At 42.6% G+C, this 20,110-nt stretch overlaps 2 protein-coding genes across 3 annotated transcripts in view; one reads left to right on the top strand and one right to left on the bottom strand.

The window, feature by feature from the left end:
* Positions 1-1,672, bottom strand: part of KCTD16 (potassium channel tetramerization domain containing 16) — a 325,075-nt gene extending 323,403 nt beyond the window's left edge. The window contains exon 1 of one of the 2 annotated variants that reach the window (XM_086413656.1): positions 1,372-1,672. The gene's annotated coding sequence lies outside the window, so the exon portion shown is untranslated. Of the gene's footprint in view, positions 1-124; positions 1,035-1,371 lie in introns of those variants that run through there. The other variant, XM_086413655.1, reaches the window with a different exon arrangement.
* Positions 1,673-10,394: 8,722 nt separating this feature from the next.
* On the top strand, positions 10,395-17,186 carry MRPL37 (mitochondrial ribosomal protein L37). The gene is given in 4 exon segments (XM_086413826.1): positions 10,395-10,581; positions 14,550-14,650; positions 15,970-16,084; positions 16,087-17,186. Coding segments are annotated over 4 exon segments (1,503 nt in total).
* The last annotated feature ends 2,924 nt before the right edge of the window (positions 17,187-20,110 follow it).

The raw sequence follows: 20,110 nt of genomic DNA, 5'->3' as shown, positions 1-20,110 counted from the left end.
TAGTATTAAAAACATTTCTATTTGATTTCTGCATTAAAAACGAATATGCAATTTTCAACTTCTAAAAGGAGATTTATTTTCTTTCCCCAGCTGGAGAGGAAAAGCAATAAGCCCTAGAACTTACCTCAGTGAGTGCTGGAAACAGTTCTTGTGAAGAAATACCCATTTGCAAAGCAGTCCAAATCCCCAGCCACACACAGAGTCTGGAGCTTGTCAAAATCCCAAACAGGTAAAATACAGAGGTATCAATGAAAAGTGCCAGAGAGATGTGCTCTTAGAAAATAATAATTATATATATAAATATTTATATAAATGTATATTTGTGTATATGTATGTATATATTCACTCCCAATCTCAAGTTAAAACAAGTCACAAAAAAGTTAAACTGTGACTAGAGGTGGTTGGATTGAAGAAGCAAAGCAGAGAAAAATATTCAAAGCTTCTCCAGGAAGAAAAAAAAAAAAATCAAACCTTTGAAAAGAATCCTTAAAACAAAAGAGAGTTGCAAGAGGTACCGGGACTTAGAAGCTTTTCAGAAAGCCCAGAAGCAAGACAAATGCTCCCTGCTGGGGTCCCAGGTAGCCACCCCACCTGCCGGCAAGGACAAGCGGGCTCCCATGTTCCCAGCCAGGTGGGAGCGGGCGGCCGCCGCGGCGCAGAGATGCCGGCGCGGGGCTCAGGCTCGGGCTTCTCCGGTGGAGGAGCTGGGTGGTTCCACAGTTCCCAGTGCAGTTCGGATGCTGTTGTTTCAGCAGTGCAGGCAAGAAACCATCCAGGGAAATGACTATTACATCATCTTAAAGGAATATGGCTTGGAGAGAGCGGAGGCTGCTCCAAGTCACGTCCACCTCGGTGACAGGTCGCCGGGACTGCACGGGGACGCCGCGCTCCGGCCGTGGGCACGCGAGTCCCCCGGGCGCTCCGGGCTCGGGGCGGGGACGCAGCGCGGCGCAGCCGCTTCCCTCCCGGTCCTGTCCGGGAGTCTGGAGTTTCCAACGGCCTTTGCTTTGCCCTTTCGTGCTGTCTCTAGACCTCCACAGCCACCACCATGCCCCAGAAACAACCCCTGAACCCAGATGAACACGGCGGTTTTTCATTTTAAAAAATCAACAAACGATTCCTTTGCATGTGCACTAAATTTCTGCTAAAGGGCAAATTGCCCCCTCTAAAGCTTGCTTAAAAGAAAAAAAAGCATACTCAATGACCCCAATGTTCAAGCTACAAAGTGGGTTTTTCTCTCCCCAAAGAGGACTAAGCCATGTTCTCTCAGATGCCCTTTCCTGTTTTTGTTTTTTTGTTTTTCCTTTTTCTCCATTCCTCTGCCACCCTCACCCCAGCAAATAAATAAATAATGAATATATACATCCATACCTTCAGTCTCTCTGGAATTTGATGCTCCTTCCCAAGACTATAGGAAGAACTGGTACCCTCGGAAAAAAACAGGGTTTCTATCAGTAAGTCATTATCTTGGCTTCCACGTAAGACATCGTTACCTGCAACTTTTTTCTGGGTCTGTTTCCTTACGAAGCTTCTCTCTGGATGTGCCCCCGCCCCCTCCCATCTCATCCCAAGAGGACTCTGGTGGAAGACACGCCTGCAAAGAGACATTTTACTCCTGTCCCAGAGGGTTCCCTTAAGTGCATCATTAGAGTTTCAGGAAGGCATTTCCAGGGCAACCTAATCCACTAACAAAGTGCTTCCAGTTGATCCTGCCAGTCAATAATGGCCCAGGCAACAGCTTACAGTAAGTCAGCCATTTCCCCTTTCAAACACCAATGTCTTAGGACTCACATTCCTAATGAGAATGTACTACTTCATCTATGAATAATATATACAGGGCACACTCCATTCCAAACAACTGCTATTTTTAAAAGATGAAAACCAAAAATGGAGAGAAAAGTGTGAATTAGATACATTTTATGGGATGCATGGGTTTATTGCCAGCTCTTGCCCCAAGAATTAGCGTGAAGATAGACTCAGCAGTAGCATAAAATAATTTCTAATCTAACACTCTTTTCTTTCGCTAAGAATCAGGTTACTGAACACATTCAGAGTATTAGCTAACACTCCAACACCTGATTATATTTAACTTTGTTTCTTTAACTAATGTATTAACCTACTCTGGCCTCAATCTTTGGGATTTTAATGCTGGATGTGCTTGTTATTTGATGCACTCATATCGCCATCTAGTGTCCTCAAACTATCAGTGCAGGACTATATCCAGCAACTTGTGTGTAAGTGTGTGTGTGTGTGCGCACGCGTGTGCGTGTTCAGTCGTGTCCGATTCTCTGGGAACCCATGGACTGTAAGACCGCCAGGCTCCTCTGTCCATGGAATTTTCCAGGCAAAAATACTGGAATGGGTTGCCATTTCCTACTACTCCAGGGAATCTTCCGGACCTAGGGATCGAACCGCGTCTCTCGTGTCTCCTGCATTGGCAGGCGGACTCTACCACTGCACCATTTGGGCCAAAGGTCAGGATTTTTTTCATCTTTGTTTTAAAGTTCTTGAGTATTATCAGAAATGATCTGTTCACCAAGATGACAAAGTAAACATCTAGTTGCCATCGGGTTAAGGGGAAAAGTAAGTCTGAATCCATAGCTAGTGAGTACTGCCTTTGGTTGTAGTAAAGAGCAAATTATTTTATGTCTAACCAAGTCGGCCAGCACACCATGACAGTGGCTTTGGAGATTGGATCTTAAAGTATTTGGGAAGAGAAATCATAGTTTTTAAAACTAAAAGGAGCTTGTGAAATGGAATCACCATCTCATCTTAAAGACGTAGAAACTGAGTATCAAGAGGGAAAGCACTTCCATGGGGTCACACAGCAAGGTGAGGGTTAGACCCCTGCCTATTCAGAACAGTCAGTGTCCTGTTTTTAACCTTATGGATTCTGGAATAGGAATGGAGAGGTGGCAAATAAAGAAAACAAGAAGAATTTTAAGATTATTACACATTTGAAAACGCAGCAAGTCATTTAAAAGCGCTTTTAATATGAAATTAAATTGCAAGGCTAAAATATTTTCACAATTTAAAAGAAGAGTATTCTGTATCTCAGAAATGAGAAGCTCTTTTCATTGGTCTGGGCTTCATCAGTTCAGTTCAGTTCAGTTCAGTTACTCAGTCGTGTCCGACTCTTTGCAGGTTAGGCTATTTCTGAGACAAGTAGTTCTTAATTTGGGGGAGAATGGACTGCTTGGAGAAAATCCAGGCAATGAATACATGAACATAAAAGTTCACATTCAATGTCAGGGACAAAGCCTCTGAGGAAGAGCTGAATAAAAAGGCAGCAGGGAGATCACGTGGCCAGGGACGCACATTCCCAGCCATACTCACATTTGGACTATGAACCTTCTTTCTTTTTTTTCTTTTTTTTTTTTAATGTGGACAATTTAAAAGTCTTTACTGAAATTGTTGCAATATTGTTTCTGTCTTATGTTTTGGGTTTTGGCCAGGGGGCATAGGAAATCTTAGCTCCCTGATCCAAGCTGCACCGCCAGCACTGGAAGGCAAAGTCTTAACCACTGGACTGCCAGGGAAGTCCCTGAACCTTCTTTGTAAAATGAGATTACACACACACTCACAGAGACACATTCTGAGGACTGAAAAAAAATAAATAAATAAAACATTCACCACACAACCTTAACCTTATAACCATACCACCTGAATGCACTCTGAATTCATATTTTGTAATAAACACTGTTAAGTACCCCAGACTTTGCACACATATATTGCTGTATATTGTTTTGTGCTAAAAAAAAAATTCATTTAGTATAATAAACAGTTAAAAATAAACAACTGTTTTTATAGCCCTCTTGAGGTATATTTGCTTTTTAATCTACCTGGATCCTCAAGATATTAAGAGGGTCTGGACCTCTTACCCTTTGAGAGGTCAGGGATTTTGTTCGAGGTTGGCCCTAAGTCTATTCACATCGGGGTTTGTAGAACCCAGGTTAATAGCCTCTGATCTGTACTCTTTCTTGTTCCTTTAGTCTCAGGGAGGCAAAGGATAAGAAGTGAGATTAAAGCAATAATTGGCTTGGAGGAAACAAAGCAATACACTATCTAGAGAGATTTAAGTAGTGCTAAAGTAAGCGAGTGTGTCCCAGGGTGTCTCAGGGAGGTTGTCAGTAATCCCAGCTGTTTGGTGCCTGAACAAGAGGCAAGAAGCCAAGTCTAGGCTGTAAGTGTATTCCTGTCCTTCATGTCAGCAGATAACACTGCTAGTGTTATTATTCTCTTCTGGCAGCTCTCCACTGAAGCACCGTGGGATGCCACACTCTGTGCAAAGGCCGAACATCCAGCAACAGATTTCTCTTAAGCAAAGAGTGAGGAAGAATGTTGCATCCCGTTCCTTGTAATATTCAAGCCCACAGCTCATGAAGACACACCATGGGTAACTTGTGGAGTTGATGGAACGTGTCTTAGCTTCTATTTCCTGTTCCCCACTTTCACACACCCCCAGAGCTGAATGTTGAAGAGTGTGTTCTCAAAAGGACAATTTTAATTTTGGAATAATGTGATCACCTCCCACATCCTCGCCCCCTAACACATCCTTAAGTTTCCTCTCCCTTAAAGGGAGATAGCTTTTATGCTGACTGTGTTATCAGGGAGGGAACTGATCTCATCAACTTACTCATGCTAAGATGCTGTGCATTCATTGTGTTACATGCCCCAAGGATTCCTGAATTATCAGCATCATCTTAATAGCTACTGTTGATGGAGGGCCTGTCAGAGCCATTACCTCTGTCTCAGCTCTCCCCGACTGGTGGTGTAACATCGGACAGAAGACTGAATGTCTCTGAGCCAGGGTAAAACAGAGATAATAAGAAGACTGCCTCTCAGGTGTGCTGTGCAGATAAAATACAATGATTTGCATGTTGAACCCCTAGCACATTCCCCAGCTCTAGGCGAGTGCTTAATGAATGTCAGTTGCTGCTGCTGCTGCTAAGTCGCTTCAGTCATGTCCAACTCTGTGCGACCCTGTAGACGGCAGCCCATCAGGCCCCCCCGTCCCTGGGATTCTCCAGGCAAGAACACTGGAGTGGGTTGCCATTTCCTTCTCCAATGCATGAAAGTGAAAAGTGAAAGTGAAGTCGCTCGGTCGTGTCCAACTCCTAGCGACCTCATGGACTGCAGCCTACCAGGCTCCTCCATCCGTGGGATTTTCCAGGCAAGAGTACTGGAGTGGGGTGCCATCGCCTTCTCCGTGAATGTCAGTAGTATCCATTAAAGAGGTAGAAGCAGCCATATTTGTTGTTGTTCAGCTCAAGTTGAGGCATAAGGAAGTTACCAAAGATGCCCAAAGATTGAAATTCAGTTCTGTTTGCAAATCTGTTGCTCTTCCCACTATGTAGTTTTAGGTAAAGATTATTACTTGGTATAAAAGTGTTTCTCAGTAATGGGGGAATCAGGCTTTGGTGGGGGAGATGGGTGGCAGAATAGGGAACTGAGAATAATCGATACCACAATGGTTAAAAATAGAAATGCCATTATCTTCTGCCAGATGGGGTTGCATTCCTGGTACCCTTTCATCCATTCCAAACAGATTTACTAAGTACTATGCTTATGGCACAAAGAGAAGAGGAACGAAAAAGCCTCTTGATGAAAGTGAAAGAGAGTGAAAAAGTTGGCTTCAAGCTCAACATTCAGAAAACTAAGATCATGGCATCTGGTCCCATCACTTCATGGGAAATAGATGAGGAAACAATGGAAACACTGTCAGAATTTATTTTGGGGGGGCTCCAAAATCACTGCAGATGGTGATTGCAGCCATGAAATTAAAAGACGCTTATTCCTTGGAAGGAAAGTTATGACCAATCTAGATAGCATATTCAAAAGCAGAGACATTACTTTGCCAACAAAGGTCCATCTAGTCAAGGCTATGATTTTTCCTGTGGTCGTGTATGGATGTGAGAGTTGGACTGTGAGGAAAGCTGAGCGCTGAAGAATTGATGCTTTTGAACTGTGGTGTTGGAGAAGACTCTTGAGAGTCCCTTGGACTGCAAGGAGATCCAACCAGTCCATTCTGAAGGAGATCAGCCCTGGGATTTCTTTGGAAGGAATGATGCTGAAGCTGAAACTCCAGTACTTTGGCCACCTCATGTGAAGAGTTGACTCATTGGAAAAGACTCTGATGCTGGGAGGGATTGGGGGCAAGAGGAGAAGGGGACGGCAGAGGGTGAGATAGCTGGATGGCATCACCGACTTGATGGATGTGAGTCTGAGTGAACTCTGGGAGTTGGTGATGGACAGGGAGGCCTGGCGTTCTGGGATTCATGGGGTCACAAAGAGTCAGACACGACTGAGCGACTGAACTGAACTGAACTGATGCTGTATCCATCATAGCTGTTAGGTATTTAAGATACAAAGATGAATTCAATACAATCTCTGAACTCAAACATTCACATACAAACACACACTCATAATCAAAGTCATAACAAAAGAAGGCAAAAATTAAGGTTCTAGATTATTGATCACTACCTCTTATTTGCAGAAAAATGTCTAGTGCTGTATTCAGCTTTGGATCCTACATAGTTCACATATGGTTTGGACAAATCACTTAACCTCAGGTGGCCTCTGCTTCTATATCTGTAAAATGAAGCTGTCTCCTGTTATAAAGATACCGTAACTGATGGCAAAAGATAAAATATTGCCGCCCAATCTTCAGAAGCAAAGTAGGATGCAACAGAGGAAGAAGGCAGCAGACAGCAGTCTGTCTTGTTAAAATAAAGCCTCCACAAGAAAGAATTGGGATTCGACTTGTATAATTTTAAAGTTGGAATGGGAGACCCTTTGAGATCATTCTTTGCAGCCTCAGCTCCACCTAAACGTTTAGGTAATAGGAAATGTTCAGTTTAGTCACTTCTCTCAGTTTCTTCCTGAAAATACCGTTGAACTTGACTCCCAAAATACAAATAATAGCTAAAGTTGTTTGTACCACCATACAGTCTCTGAAGGGAAGTCTGCAGAATAAAATTCTAAGTGAACTCATTTTGAGATCTGAAGTGTTTTTGTTTTTTTAATGTTATGCTGATCTGAGAAGCAAGTATCGGCTGCTCTTCACATACGAAGTTAACACCTTTTCAGGTTTTCTTCAAAATAATGACAATTTTCTGGAACAAATGGTCCAAGTTAGGAGTGCATAATTTGATCATGATTGTTGAGTGAAGCCAAGTCCACATATGTGTTTTGAAACTGTGATCTCATCAGCATGAAACCTAACCAACAGAAATACACTCTTCCTTAAAACAGATTGGAGAATAAGGGGGGAGAAAAGAATCTAACTGCCTGACTTTGAAACAACTGGTTCCAGCAAATACACAGGCAATATTTTAGGCATAGCCATAAAAACAAAAGAGGTCTCCCCTTGCCTACCCCTACAGTCCTACTTCGAGCAACCTGCTTAACTATGTTGTATCATTCACAGTGTGATGCTCATTGCGTATGTTGTATTATGCATACTGGCACCATCCTTACTATGTTTGCTATGCATTATGCAACAGATCTGTTGGCAAAGGAATAGTGTAATTTCTAAGCCAGTAATTGTCAACCTTTTATCTTCCACCTAGGAAACCCATTTTTCAAACGACGTCTCCGTTGCCTTTCTAAAATATGCAACAGATACAAGCAATATCAAATCCAAAAACACTTAGGTGTTAAGTTCAAAAACACTTATTATTTAAAAAGCAATCAGTCAGAGATTTCTAACATGTCAGTGGTCTCTAGAGTGCATTTTAATGTTTTTCTAAATAGTTTTCTATATGCATACATGGAATTTATTGAACTCCCTGAAGCAACTTGTGGGGAAAGTTTGAAAAGCCTAGTTATAATAAAAAGGAACAGGTTTTAGAATCAGGCAGAGCAAGGTGTGAAAGAGGTGCCTACCAGCTGCATTCTCATGAGATAATCACTTTACTTCTCTGAGGATATTCACTTCATATATATATTAGAGATAGAAAAATCCACTTTCAGGATTGTTGTAAGGATTAGAGATAAAATTCTGAAAGTGCCTGGCACATAGCAAATATTCAATAGGTAAGTGGCAATGTGGTTATAGTTATGCTTGGCTCCATCACCTCCTCTGTCCCTCTTCCACCACTTCTGCCTGTACCCCATGGGTCTGTGTGAATGAGTGAATGGGAGGGTACCACATTACTTATTCATGCTGGTGATGTGAGTGAACCCTTTTTTAAAAGTCTGTTTCTTCCTGGGAGGAGGGGGATAGAATAAAGGCAAGGGATACTGGGATTTCTAAGCACAATTATCCTTGGAGATGGATAATTAGTTCATTTAAAAACAGACTCACCTGCCTTAGAAATGGCTGTGGTTTTCAAAGAATGATAGAGGAAAGCTCATTCAGAACATCTCATACCATTTTACAGTGATTCAGCAGTCACTTTGGTGTAGCCATTGTTTGTAGAAGGCATTTTTCACAACTAAATCCAAACATGTCATACTCATAGACTGAAATGAATTCTACCGATGGCATCTGCAGGTGGGGAAAGCACGAAGAGAGAAGGGCAAAAACCAAATAACAAATGGAAAGGTTTATCTCAAGGATTTGACACGTCAAAGCCGGGAAATTCAGGAATGCTCTGAAATATCACTTTCATTGCCAGTGCACTTTTCCCCTTGCCTTTTGAGTTATCTGCAAGATATTCATGGAGGAGGGAATCATTTTTCATTCATCCTGGTAACCCTCAGTAGCTAGCACAGGCTATGGCATTTGGAGGGTGCTCAATAAATGTTTGTTAAATTTAATTGCAAGAATGAGAGTGTTTGCTTAGAATGGCACAAAATTGGCGTGTTAAACTTATGATTACCAGGGGAGAAAGGGGGAGGAGATAAATTGGGAGATTGGGATTGCCATATACACACTACTATATAAAAAATAGATTAACAAATAAGAACCTTCTCTATGGCACCTGCTCAATACTCTGTGATGGCCTATGTGGGAAAAGAATCTAAAACAAGAGAGTTTTATGTGTGTATACGTAAAACTGATTCACTTTGTGGTATAGCAGAAACTAATACAACATTGTAAATCAGTTGTACTCCACTATAACCCCATAAAAAGTTTTTAAATGATTTGTCCATTCTGGACATTTTATATAAATGGAATCATACATTACTACAAAAAAGAAACTGACAAAGTTATGTCAGAATGAGTGTTAGTTGGAAATATAAGGTGGTTGATTTCAGTTTAGTTCTCAAAACATTGAGTTATCCATACTGTCAACTAAAAAATAAAAAATGCACAACTTAAATGTTGAGACTTGTGTTTTGCTTGGCAGACAAAGCTGAGAACTTAAGCCTGGGATGCAGCTTCTCAGACAACTCTGAGGGACTGCTCTGACGGAGTAATGGAAGGGCCATGATACGAGGAGTTTTTTACAAAGACCAGGTATGTGAGTGCTCAGTTGTGTCCAGCTCTTTGTGCCCAAAGAGTTGAACTGTAGCACACCAGCCTCCTCTGTCTGTGGGTTCTCTGGGCAAGAATACTGGAGTGGGTTGCCATGCCTTCCTCCAGGGGATCTTCTCGACCCAAGGATCGAACTTGTGTCTCTTGTGTCTCTTGCGTTAGCAGGCAGGTTCTTTACCACAAGAACCATCTGGGAAGTCTACAAAGACTAGGTAGTGGAACTTCATAAGATTACTGTTGGAGCATCCCTGGCAGCTCAGTAGTAAAGAATTCCCCTACCAATGCCAGAGACAAGGGTTCAATCCCTGGTCTGGGGAAGGTTCTACATGCCTCGGAGCAACTAAGCCCCTGCACCACAACTATTAAGCCTGTGCTCTAGAGCCTGGGAAACCCAACTATTGAGCCCATGCTCTGCAACTACTGAAGCCCACACACCTAGAGCCTGTGCTCTGCAACAAGAGAAGTCACCACAATAAGAAGCCGAAGCACTGCAATGAAGAGTAGCCCCCGCTCGTCGCAACTAGAGAAAAGCCTGCTGCTGCTACTGCTGCTAAGTCGCTTCAGTCGTGTCCAACTCTGTGCGACCCCAGAGACGGCAGCCCACCAGGCTCCCCCGTCCCTGAGATTCTCCAGGCAAGAACGCTTGAGTGGGTTGCCATTTCCTTCTCCAATGCATGAAAGTGAAAAGTGAAAGTGAAGTCGCTCAGTCATGTCCGACTCCTAGCAACCCCATGGACTGCAGCCTACCAGGCTCCTCCATCCATGGGATTTTCCAGGCAAGAGTACTGGAGGGGGTGCCATTGCCTTCTCCGAGAGAGAAGCCTAGGCAGCAACAAAAAATACCCAGCACAGCCAAAAATAAATAAGTAAATAAATATATATATATATTTTTAAAGGAAAGATCACTGATAATTAAAGAAAGCCAGACACCTCGAGTTCATGAATTTAGCACTTTTCTATGTATGAGAAGATGCGAGAGTCTCAGCTTATTGAAATCACTCCTTTGATATGTACCTCAGTTATCTGGGGCCAGAATCCTGAATCCCCTCATGGTGCATGTGTGGGGGTGGCTGCAGTGGCTGAGGGCTTGCCAGCCTGTCTCCATCCTGAGTTCCCTAAGGGCTCACAGTCTGGGGTAGCTGTAGTGCCTGATGGCTGTAACATCCTCTGTTTACTGATTTGCCAGGCAACATTTTTCATTCACAATGCTATTAGGGACCTTTGCATTTGGTCAAGTCCCAGAGAAATCAACTCACTGCAAAAAATAGCCTTTCTTAACTCATCACTGCAAAGAGGTCATTCAAGCACCCAATGCCAAGTCAAAATGGAGTGAAAAAAAGAAAAACTATTAGAAGGAACACCCCTGGAAGAGGAAGAGATCACAAAGTTTTTAGTTTCAAAATTGTACTGACACCAGTTTCCTTAAATATTCATGTCGATGTCTGTAGCCAAACTAACAAAACTAACGATGACTCCCAAACATATTCACTTACATTTAATTCCTACAACAATCCAGAATTGTTGGCCTTGTGGGGAGAATAAAAGAAACTCTGAGAGTTTAAATAATCACCAAGAGGTCACACCAAGCTTGTCTGATCCCAAAGTGCCCTATTAATTACACCAAACTTATTTACACATAGTTCCTTTGGTTAAATATCCTCAACCTCTATCTGATATTTGCTCACTCAGAGCAACAACACATCCCTAGCAGAGATCACCACCATATCCCCAATCCTGGTTCTGTACTGGGCACAGGGAAAGCACTCTGTAAGTAAGTAGATGTCAAAGGTTTGTTAGAAACTACCACCTGGGACAGTGGTATCCAGAGATTTTAGCTGGATACAGCAGAATCTGATCTCCTGTGGTGTCTCTAATTTTCTTTACTCCTGAAATGTTGGTTCCCAATGGAAGACTGATTCCAATGATGAAAAGGGGTTCTAAAGAGGTAAAATAAAAAGGTTTCCATAACAATATCAGAGAATTGGCCCTTCATGAAGCCACAAGGTTAAGTAATGTAGATTTATATGCTTATGTTCTAGATTTTTAAAGTTTTTAGAAATAAGAAACTGCTTTGGGGATAAAGCTAAAAATCCCAGTTTGGGGGTTTTTTTTTGTTGTTGTTGTTTTTTAGGTACATAGATGGTAAAAAATATATATATGATTCACTTTAAAAAAATCTTGACAAGGTACCAGGCAATTCTAGTCCAGTCATTTTATGCATCAGTCACTCTGCATCTTTTCCAAAAATGTGTGTGGCGTTGGAAAGCCTGGTAATGATTGACCTATACAGACACACACATGGGGCACGAGATTTAAGGAGCCAAAGCACACAATTCAAACGTGAGTTGGGAGACATCATTCTTAAGCTGTATAATGCAGATGTGCTTAGCTGCTGCCAAGGAAATCTCATGTTACCTTTATAGACAATGATCTGAGCCTCAAGCACATCTCCCAATTACCCTAGGGTCTCTCCAAACGACAGGCTGGTTTGCAATATGTGGTTCCAAAGACTGCCAGAGGACATCAGGCAATTGTTTGAAAATGCAACCAGTGTCATATATCTTCATGATAAATCTGGTTTCCATTCCATCAGGAAAAACAATGTCTATGACATTAAAAAAGAAAAAGATTTATGTATCTGACAGAAACTGGATTCAACCTGATGCCTCTTGACCAACCCCTTGAATTTTTCATATATGTAAATGAGATCTTGAGAGCTGTTACATACTGCTACTCTGTTGTAGTACCATCCTATTGAACACAGAGGCTAAGATTACCCCTAGATAGGATATTAAATAAAATTATAAATTTAAATGGAAAATTAGAGAAAGAACTATGGATGGAACAGAGATGGAATTCTAATTTGCACCAAAGACAGTAAGAAAATGCATTTCTCTTATTGCCATTTTGCCCAAGGACATTTGTACACATAGGTCTAAAGAAAGAAAGAGAAAGTAACTCCAATGAAAGTGACCAAGGGGTTGGAGCCCAGTTTGAGAACATCAGTGCTTTGTCACTAGCTAATCAGAGTCCAGAGAGAGTCCTTTCCCAGAAGCCCAATGAGTTAATGACAACTAAGGTTGTTGGAGTTCAACAAAAAAAGCTTTTGAAATCGTAGTTCTGTTCCATGTCTCTTATAATCATTTATTTACTCAAATATTTAATCAAATATTTACATGTCTGTTTGTACAAAGAACTATGTCAGACACTATAGAAGCTGCAACGATTAATGGGACTAGAGTTGCCCTCAACAAGCTGATGATCCAGTAGGGCAACACAGCTTACTCTGTGTCCGAATTGGAGATAGGTAACTTGTGCGCCAAGGAGAGTGATGGCTGCTTTTAAGAGAAGTGGAGAAAGCTCTATGAGAAAGACACAGAGCTAACCAAAAGAAGTCATTTTGAAACTCTAAGGAACATCTTGTCTAGCACAAAGTACCCATTAATAAATTATTGATGGGCTAAAGAAAGTGCCTCCTTGCATCACTACATATTTACTGGGCATGAAGTCAGAGACATCCATTTAGAATTCATTTAGAACTGCCCCAAACCAGGCTGATTCATTAGTCTTGATGCTCTCAGAAATATTTCTGTAAGCCCATTACAGCTCTAGTCCACATAGCTAATTTGTATTTGATTCTCAGCCAATGAGGACTAAGAGCCATTTGAGTGGTCCTCCCCAGGCATTTACTGACTCCACCAGATCCCTCTTTCTGCCATTACTTGTGTGCCACTGAACACGTGCATTCAAGACAGCTGAAAAAAGGAATGCAAGCAATGGTGTTAAGATTCTACCAAAGATCAAGGAAGATACTGGATGGCAGAAAGGAGGCTTCACTACAACAGCTCCAAGTGCCTTCAAGGAGACAGTCTAAGAAATCCAGATCAACAATTGTCTGGTGGAAATCCTTTGACATTTTGAAGGGCAGCATAAGCCTCATTGCAGCAGAGAAAGATTGTCCAACAACAATATGAAGGATAAATAGAGGAAATCTATGGCCAGAGACATATCACAACTTCAGGCGACTTCAGGAGAAAGAAGAGCAATTGCCAAAGTATATCAGTAGCACGTCCCCAAGGATGTTCAATAATCACATAGACCACCCATTTAGATATTGTGATTATTTCCAGGAACAGATCCCCACAATAATTTCAGGTTGGGGAGTGGAGGCAGAGGGTGATGTAAAACACTATTTCTATTTCAGATACCCCAAGAACCCTGTAATTAAGGATATCCTGAGGGAGATTCACTTTCTGTAAGCAATGACTTACAGAGGATGAGATGGTTGGATGAGATGGATGAGATCACGGATTCAATGGACAAGAATTTGGGCAAACTCCAGGAGATGGTGCTGCTGCTGCTAAGTCACTTCAGTTGTGTCCGACTCTGTGCGACCCCATAGATTGCAGCCCACCAGGCTCCCCGGTCCCTGGGATTCTCCAGGCAAGAACACCGGAGATGGTGAGAGACAGGGAAACCTGACATACTGCAGTCCATGGGGTCACGAAGAGTCAGACATGACTTGACAACTGAACAACAACGAGCAATAGCAGTTCTTCAAGGCAATTGTATAACACAGAGGAGACTGAATAAAAGAACATGAGGAACTTTCGTTTGGTACAAAAGGACAATCTTATCATTTTGGTCACCCTGCATTATTGCAAATAAAATTTGCATGGTTTATTAACCTAACATTCACAATTTGGGGATGGAAAGGGAAAGAAACCTACAAAGCAATCTACCACTTAAGCTAAAAATGAAGACTTCCTATGCTGGGAAGTGTTCGTGCACCATGGTGAAAAGTGGCGGCTTTAGGATCAGGCAGTTCTGGGACCAAATCCCAGCTCCATCATTCACCAGTTGAGAAAGTTGAATTACTCTTCTAGTCACAATGCTCACATCTATAAAACAGGTAATAATTGTAGTTCCTTATAGGCTCAAATAAGAGAATACATATCAAATATTTAGTGCATCACCCTCTCATAGTTAGTACTCAACAAATGTAGCTTTGGAGTTTTTTCATGTATTTTTTCCATAATGGTTTTGGATTATCATCTCCCTAGAGTAGAGGCACATCGTTAATATCATTAATGTTGGCCAGTCCTCGTTCTTTGTCCCCTTACAGATTGGGAGGCAGAAATCAAGGCAGTCACACAGATCCCCTTTGAGAGTGTAGAGTCTCCTACCGATAGTTGTTTGGGGGGGTCAAAGGGCACCGTATGGCAGGTAATAATGCTATTTGTCTGACTAACACGCTGTCCACTGGCTGAGTTGTCAGAGTCCCCATCCCTGGCCGCATGAAGCTCTAGGCCTTGCTCCTTGTTTACCACATGTCACTTGTCCCAGCATGGTTTCCTGCACACAGGATGTTTGGACAAAAATCTGCACATCTTTTAAGTTCTGTTTTCCCCCCATACCCTCCCCCTGTTGACCTGACTCAGTCTCAGTGGACTGTCACCACTATGCAAATGACTTCAGGTTTGGTTTCCAACTTATATATACCTGCTGGGCATCTTAACATAGACCTGCCAGAACGTCACACTCAAGTCCAAAGCCAAATATCTGTTTGCTACTCTCATTCATTATATTTTATCATATTCTCTAAGTTAATGGCATCCATGGCCTTTCTCTAAACCCAGTTGTCTTGTCTATCCACTTTACAATAAATCTTCCAGGTATCTCTTCTTTTTCATCTCCATTTGTCCTACCCTTTTCTTTACCTTTTACCCAAATCAGTTTGTTCCACAAATAATTACTGAGATCTACCGTTGACTAGGTACAGCATTCTGTTGTAAGCTCTGTGTGTTGGGGACCTAGAGATGAACAGGTAGACATGGTTCTTTTCCTCATGGAACTGTCATTCTAGGCAAGCAATGCAGATTTTAAACTGGTAATTAAATAAGCAAAATCATTTCAAGTAGTGACATGTTATGAATAAATTAGAACTTGGTAATATGAAAAAATGTCTTAGGCAGAGGTTGGGGAGACAAAGAGCAGAGGTTGGGACTCTGAGTAAGTGATATGTGAGCTAGGGCAAGAAGCCAATCGTGTGAAATTCTGGAAATAGCATATTCTAGGTAGATGAAACGATAAGAACAAAGGCTCAGATGTCTGAAGTCATACTATGCTTGGCATGTTCAAAAAACCAAGAAAGCCAGAGAGTTGAAGCAGAAGTGAGAGTTTAGGTCTTAGAAACACACAGGGGCAGGTCAAGCCATGCAGAGGATCATGGACCAGGGTAAGAGTGTAGATTTTGTAATAAGTATTATAGGAAGTCATTGATGGGTTTAAAGTTAGAAGAGGCATGGCCTAGTCTGTGTGTGTGTGTATCTGTGTGTGTGTGTGTGTGTGTATGTATGTATGCTTGCATGCTCAGTCATGTCAGACTCTTTGCAAACTCCTGGACTGCAGCCTGCCAGCTCCTCTGTCCATGGGATTTACCAGGCAAGAATACTGGAGTGGGCCTTGAGTGAGGGAAGATGGCAGCATCCAGATGGAGGTCTTGAGATCAGATCTGCAAGGTGTTGGTGTGGAGGCCCACAAAGGTTCGCCCCAGGTGGCTTGGCCTTCTGTGCTGCAGGGCCCCGAGATGCCGGGCATATGAGTGGGGCATGTGATTCATGCAGAAGCCAGAGCCTCCTCCCCCAGACAGGGTATATGAGTTCCTGGACTAGAGTCCTTCACCTTCACAGGGAAGATGCACTCTATGCCCAGGCTGGCACAGCCAGTCTTCCCATCCTGGGACCCTGACTGGATGCACCTCTTGCCCCTGCTGCATGAGCACCTGCTGTACAAGGACCAGGTCTGCTACATCTTCCACCAGTGTTGCCACCTCCTCGAGGGTGTAAAGCAGGCTCTCTGGCTTAACAAAACCAAGTTAATAGAAGGCCTTCCTGAGAAAGTGCCTAGCCTTACTGGAGACCCAAGAAACCACACAGAAGATCAAGATGAACCTGTTCTGAATACAATCTCTCATGCTCATTTTTGGCACTCTACTGAAGACGTCCCTAAGAGAGAGACCTATTGCCCAGTCATTGTGGACAGCCTGATACAGTTGTGTAAATCCCAAATTCTCAAGCATCCTTCTCTGACCAGGCAGATCTATGCCCAAAACAACATGTGATCCACCACCCAGAAATAAGAGTCTACCCTGATTCAGGTCCACAGTTCCGGTAGAGCCCAAGTGAATGCCAAGGATCCTCTGCCTCCCATTGCCCACCGAGAGGAGGCAGAAGCTACTGAGAATCATGTTCTTGAGACCTTCTATCCCATATCTCCCACCATCAGTCTTTAGGAGTACAATGTTTATGATGTGAATGATGACACAGGATTTCTGGAGGGCTATTTTTACCCCTATCCTCACACCCAGTATTTTTTGGAGTCAGCCAACTTATAACTACACAGCTTTCAGCCAGATCAGTTGTGAGCCAAGATGATCCTGTCTGCCTTTGGCAATGTGCTGGCTCAGGCTTGGTTCCTGTATGGGAATGACCCTAAGGTTTTGGAGCAGCCAGTAGTCATGCAGAGTGTGAACACCCATGGGCGTGTCTTCCTGGTGCTACAGCTGAACACCACAGATCTGGCCTCCGAGGAGGACCTCAAGAATCTAGCCTGGGTGAACTCCAATCAACTCCTGCATTGGCATTTTTGTTGTGTTCCAGTGATCAAAAAGAAGGTGGTTGTGGACCCTGTTGGACCAATTTGTTCCCAGCCAGAGACATTCAGGAAGTTTTTAGCTCTGTATTTTCATGGTGTTGTGTGACCCAAGGACTGTCTTGAGGCCTGGAGCCCCAGACCCCTCTCTTCCTGAAGATCCTGGAGTCTGGGCAGTGCCTGGGGCTGGTCCGGAGCTGCAGCACTCCTTTGGCTGGGGGTCTCACCCACAATAAAGAGCCCTTCGGGTGCTCTGGAGCCCGTGTTTGTTGTGAGGGTGCTGTCAGGTGGGACACCCACAGTTGCACACAAGCCCTTGCCCTGAGCTTGCCTCTGTGCAAGGGCCAGCCCTAGAGCCTCACCTGTCCCAACTTTATCTGTGACCCATCTTGTGACTTTACATAAGAATCTTCATCTCTCTGAGTTTCAAAAAAAGAATCCTGGAGTGGGGTTCCATTTCCTTACACAGGGGATCTTCCTGACCAAGGAATCAGACCCACACTCTCTTGTGCCTCCTGCATTGGCAGACAGAATCTTTAGCACTGTGCCACCTGGGAAGCTCCGTGTTCTCGTCTACTTGTTTTTTAACGTTGACATTGACTGCCTTGGGGATAATGAATTGTAGGGAAGCAAGACTGACTATAGCGCAGAGTAAAGAGTGTTGCAGGGATCCAGGCCATAGATGACAGTGACTTGACTAGGGTTAAGGAAGCAACAATGAGGGAAAACGTGAGGATTTTGGATGCATCATGGAGGTACTAGAGATGGTACTTTACACAGATCTGCTAATGTTCTCCCTCCTTCCAAGGTTTTTCATCTCAATTCATTCAACACAAAGCTGACAGTGTCATCCTTCTAAAGATGTCATCCTTTGCCTGAATATGTCAATTTGTTCCCTGCTGTTCATAAAATAAAGTCCAAATTCCTTGATACAGATTCAAAGTCTTATGCTTTAACTACTTTAGAGAGATACACAGAGGGACTTAGAAGGAAAGGATAAAACAGTTACAAAGCAGTTCACACAATACTATTGACAGAAGGTGGTGCTGGCTGTTGGTGTGTGAAGAACTGGCATTCACAACTCTCTAACTGTTCTTACTCTGAGAGGATATGTGGGAAACGCAAGAGTCACAGGGCGGCAACCAGTGGTCATGTTTTAACTTCCAAGGGAAGAATATGGAAGTTTTAAGAACTAGGAGTAATGTAGTAGCTCCTCAGATCACAAATCAATAAATGAATTGATTGATTTGATTATGATCCTTTACTTCATCCATTCCCCTGAAATATAATACCCAGCTATGATGGAATTGAATGAACACCTCATAACAAAACCTGCTTTTTAATGGTCAAGTCATCATGCTTTACATTAAACATATGATTCATTTTCCTCTCTGCCTTAAGTAAGCATTTCTTGGAAAATGAAAATTCATGTCAGGATCTTCAAACCAGATTTGAGAAGTCGTGGTATTAATATTCCCTGGAAGAGGGCATGGCAACCCATTCCAGTGTTATTGCCTGGAGGATCCCCATGGACAGAGGAGCCTGGTGGGCTACATACAGTCCATAGGGTCACAGGGAGTGGGATATGACTGAAGCTACTTAGCACACATGCAAGTACGTTATTAATATTAACAATACAGAAAAACAGAAGAGGGCAGTGTTACCACAGACTCCTGCATCAATGCCAGGCTTTGAAGAGAAAATGCAAGTTTCTCTGAGTCACCCTGTTCATATCCAGAATCTCAAAGAGTTGCAGTTTCAATTGCTTGTTTCTTTCCACTTGCTAAGTCTCAAACTCTCAAACCAAGTCGGCAATGAGGCCTCCACTTTGATCTACCACTCTACTACCTCCTGCCAAGCTTTCTTAGCATAAAAAGACCCCTTTTGTCTGTGATATCAAGAAGTACAAGCCCAGCTTCATGTTTACAGTGCCTATGAATGATTTTGTCTTTTGCAGGATGGGTGCTAAAAGAACTTCATCTGCATTTCTGCATTGGCCTCAGGAGAAAAACCCTCTACACTTAACATGTTAGCATCTATGGGCTCCAAAGATTTTTTGTACTGCCAGGAAAATAGGTGTATGCAGCTACATATCCAGAGGTTTAGTCAAAAACTTTCACTGGATGCCTGGTACACGTAGAAAACCAAAAAGGAAAGCGTTCCAACCCTTGAGACAATTTAACAGACAAGTTGAGAGATAGCTCTTTGCATGGAAATAATCAGTTGATTATTGAATCAATAGTAATACTAATTTATATAATAATAGATATAATAATAGATACTGCTCCTTGGAAGAAAAGCTCTGACAAACCTAGACAGCATATTAAAAAGTGGAAACATTATTTTGCTAACAAAGGTCCCTAGTCAAAGCTATGGTTTTTCCAGTAGTCATGTATGGATGTGAGAGTTGGACCATAACAAAAGCTGAATGCTGAAAAATTGATACTTTTGAACTTGGGTGTTGGAGAAGACTCTTGAGAGTCCCTTGGACATCAAGGAGATCAAACTAGTCAATCCTAAAGGAAGTCAGTCCTGAATATTCATCAGAAGGACTGATGCTGAAACAGAAGCTCCAATACTTTGGCTACCTGATGTGAAGAAATGACTCATTGGAAAAGACCCTGATGCTGGGAAAGATATAAGGCAGAAGGAGGAGGGGATGAGAGAGGATGAAATGGTTGGATGGCATCACCGACTCAATGGACTTGAGTTTGAGCAAGCTCCTGGAGTTGGTGATGGATAAGGAAGCCTGGCGTACTACAGTCCATGGGATCACAGAGTCGGACACGGAATTGAGATACCATTATTATTGTCTATAGTGACTGTCACTGTGATAAACAGCATTTCATTTACTCTTCACAATAAACTGATACAACTTATTAATGTGATATTTTTAGGTGCAAAGGAAATTGAGGGATGAAAGGAAGAAAAGATAGAAGAAAGAGGGAAGGAGGGAGGAAGGAAGGAGGAAAGGAAGAGAACCAAGTCTCAGACAAGTTAAGTAGCTTGCCCTAATGGCCCTCCTCCCATGTA

The sequence above is a fragment of the Bos grunniens genome, chromosome 7 (assembly GCF_055505025.1).
Source record: "Bos grunniens cultivar Pamir isolate PY7600 chromosome 7, Bosgru_T2T1.0, whole genome shotgun sequence".
Taxonomy (NCBI): domain Eukaryota; kingdom Metazoa; phylum Chordata; class Mammalia; order Artiodactyla; family Bovidae; genus Bos; species Bos grunniens.
Note: the sequence above shows the minus strand (reverse complement) of the source record. Positions and strands in the feature narration are given on the sequence as shown.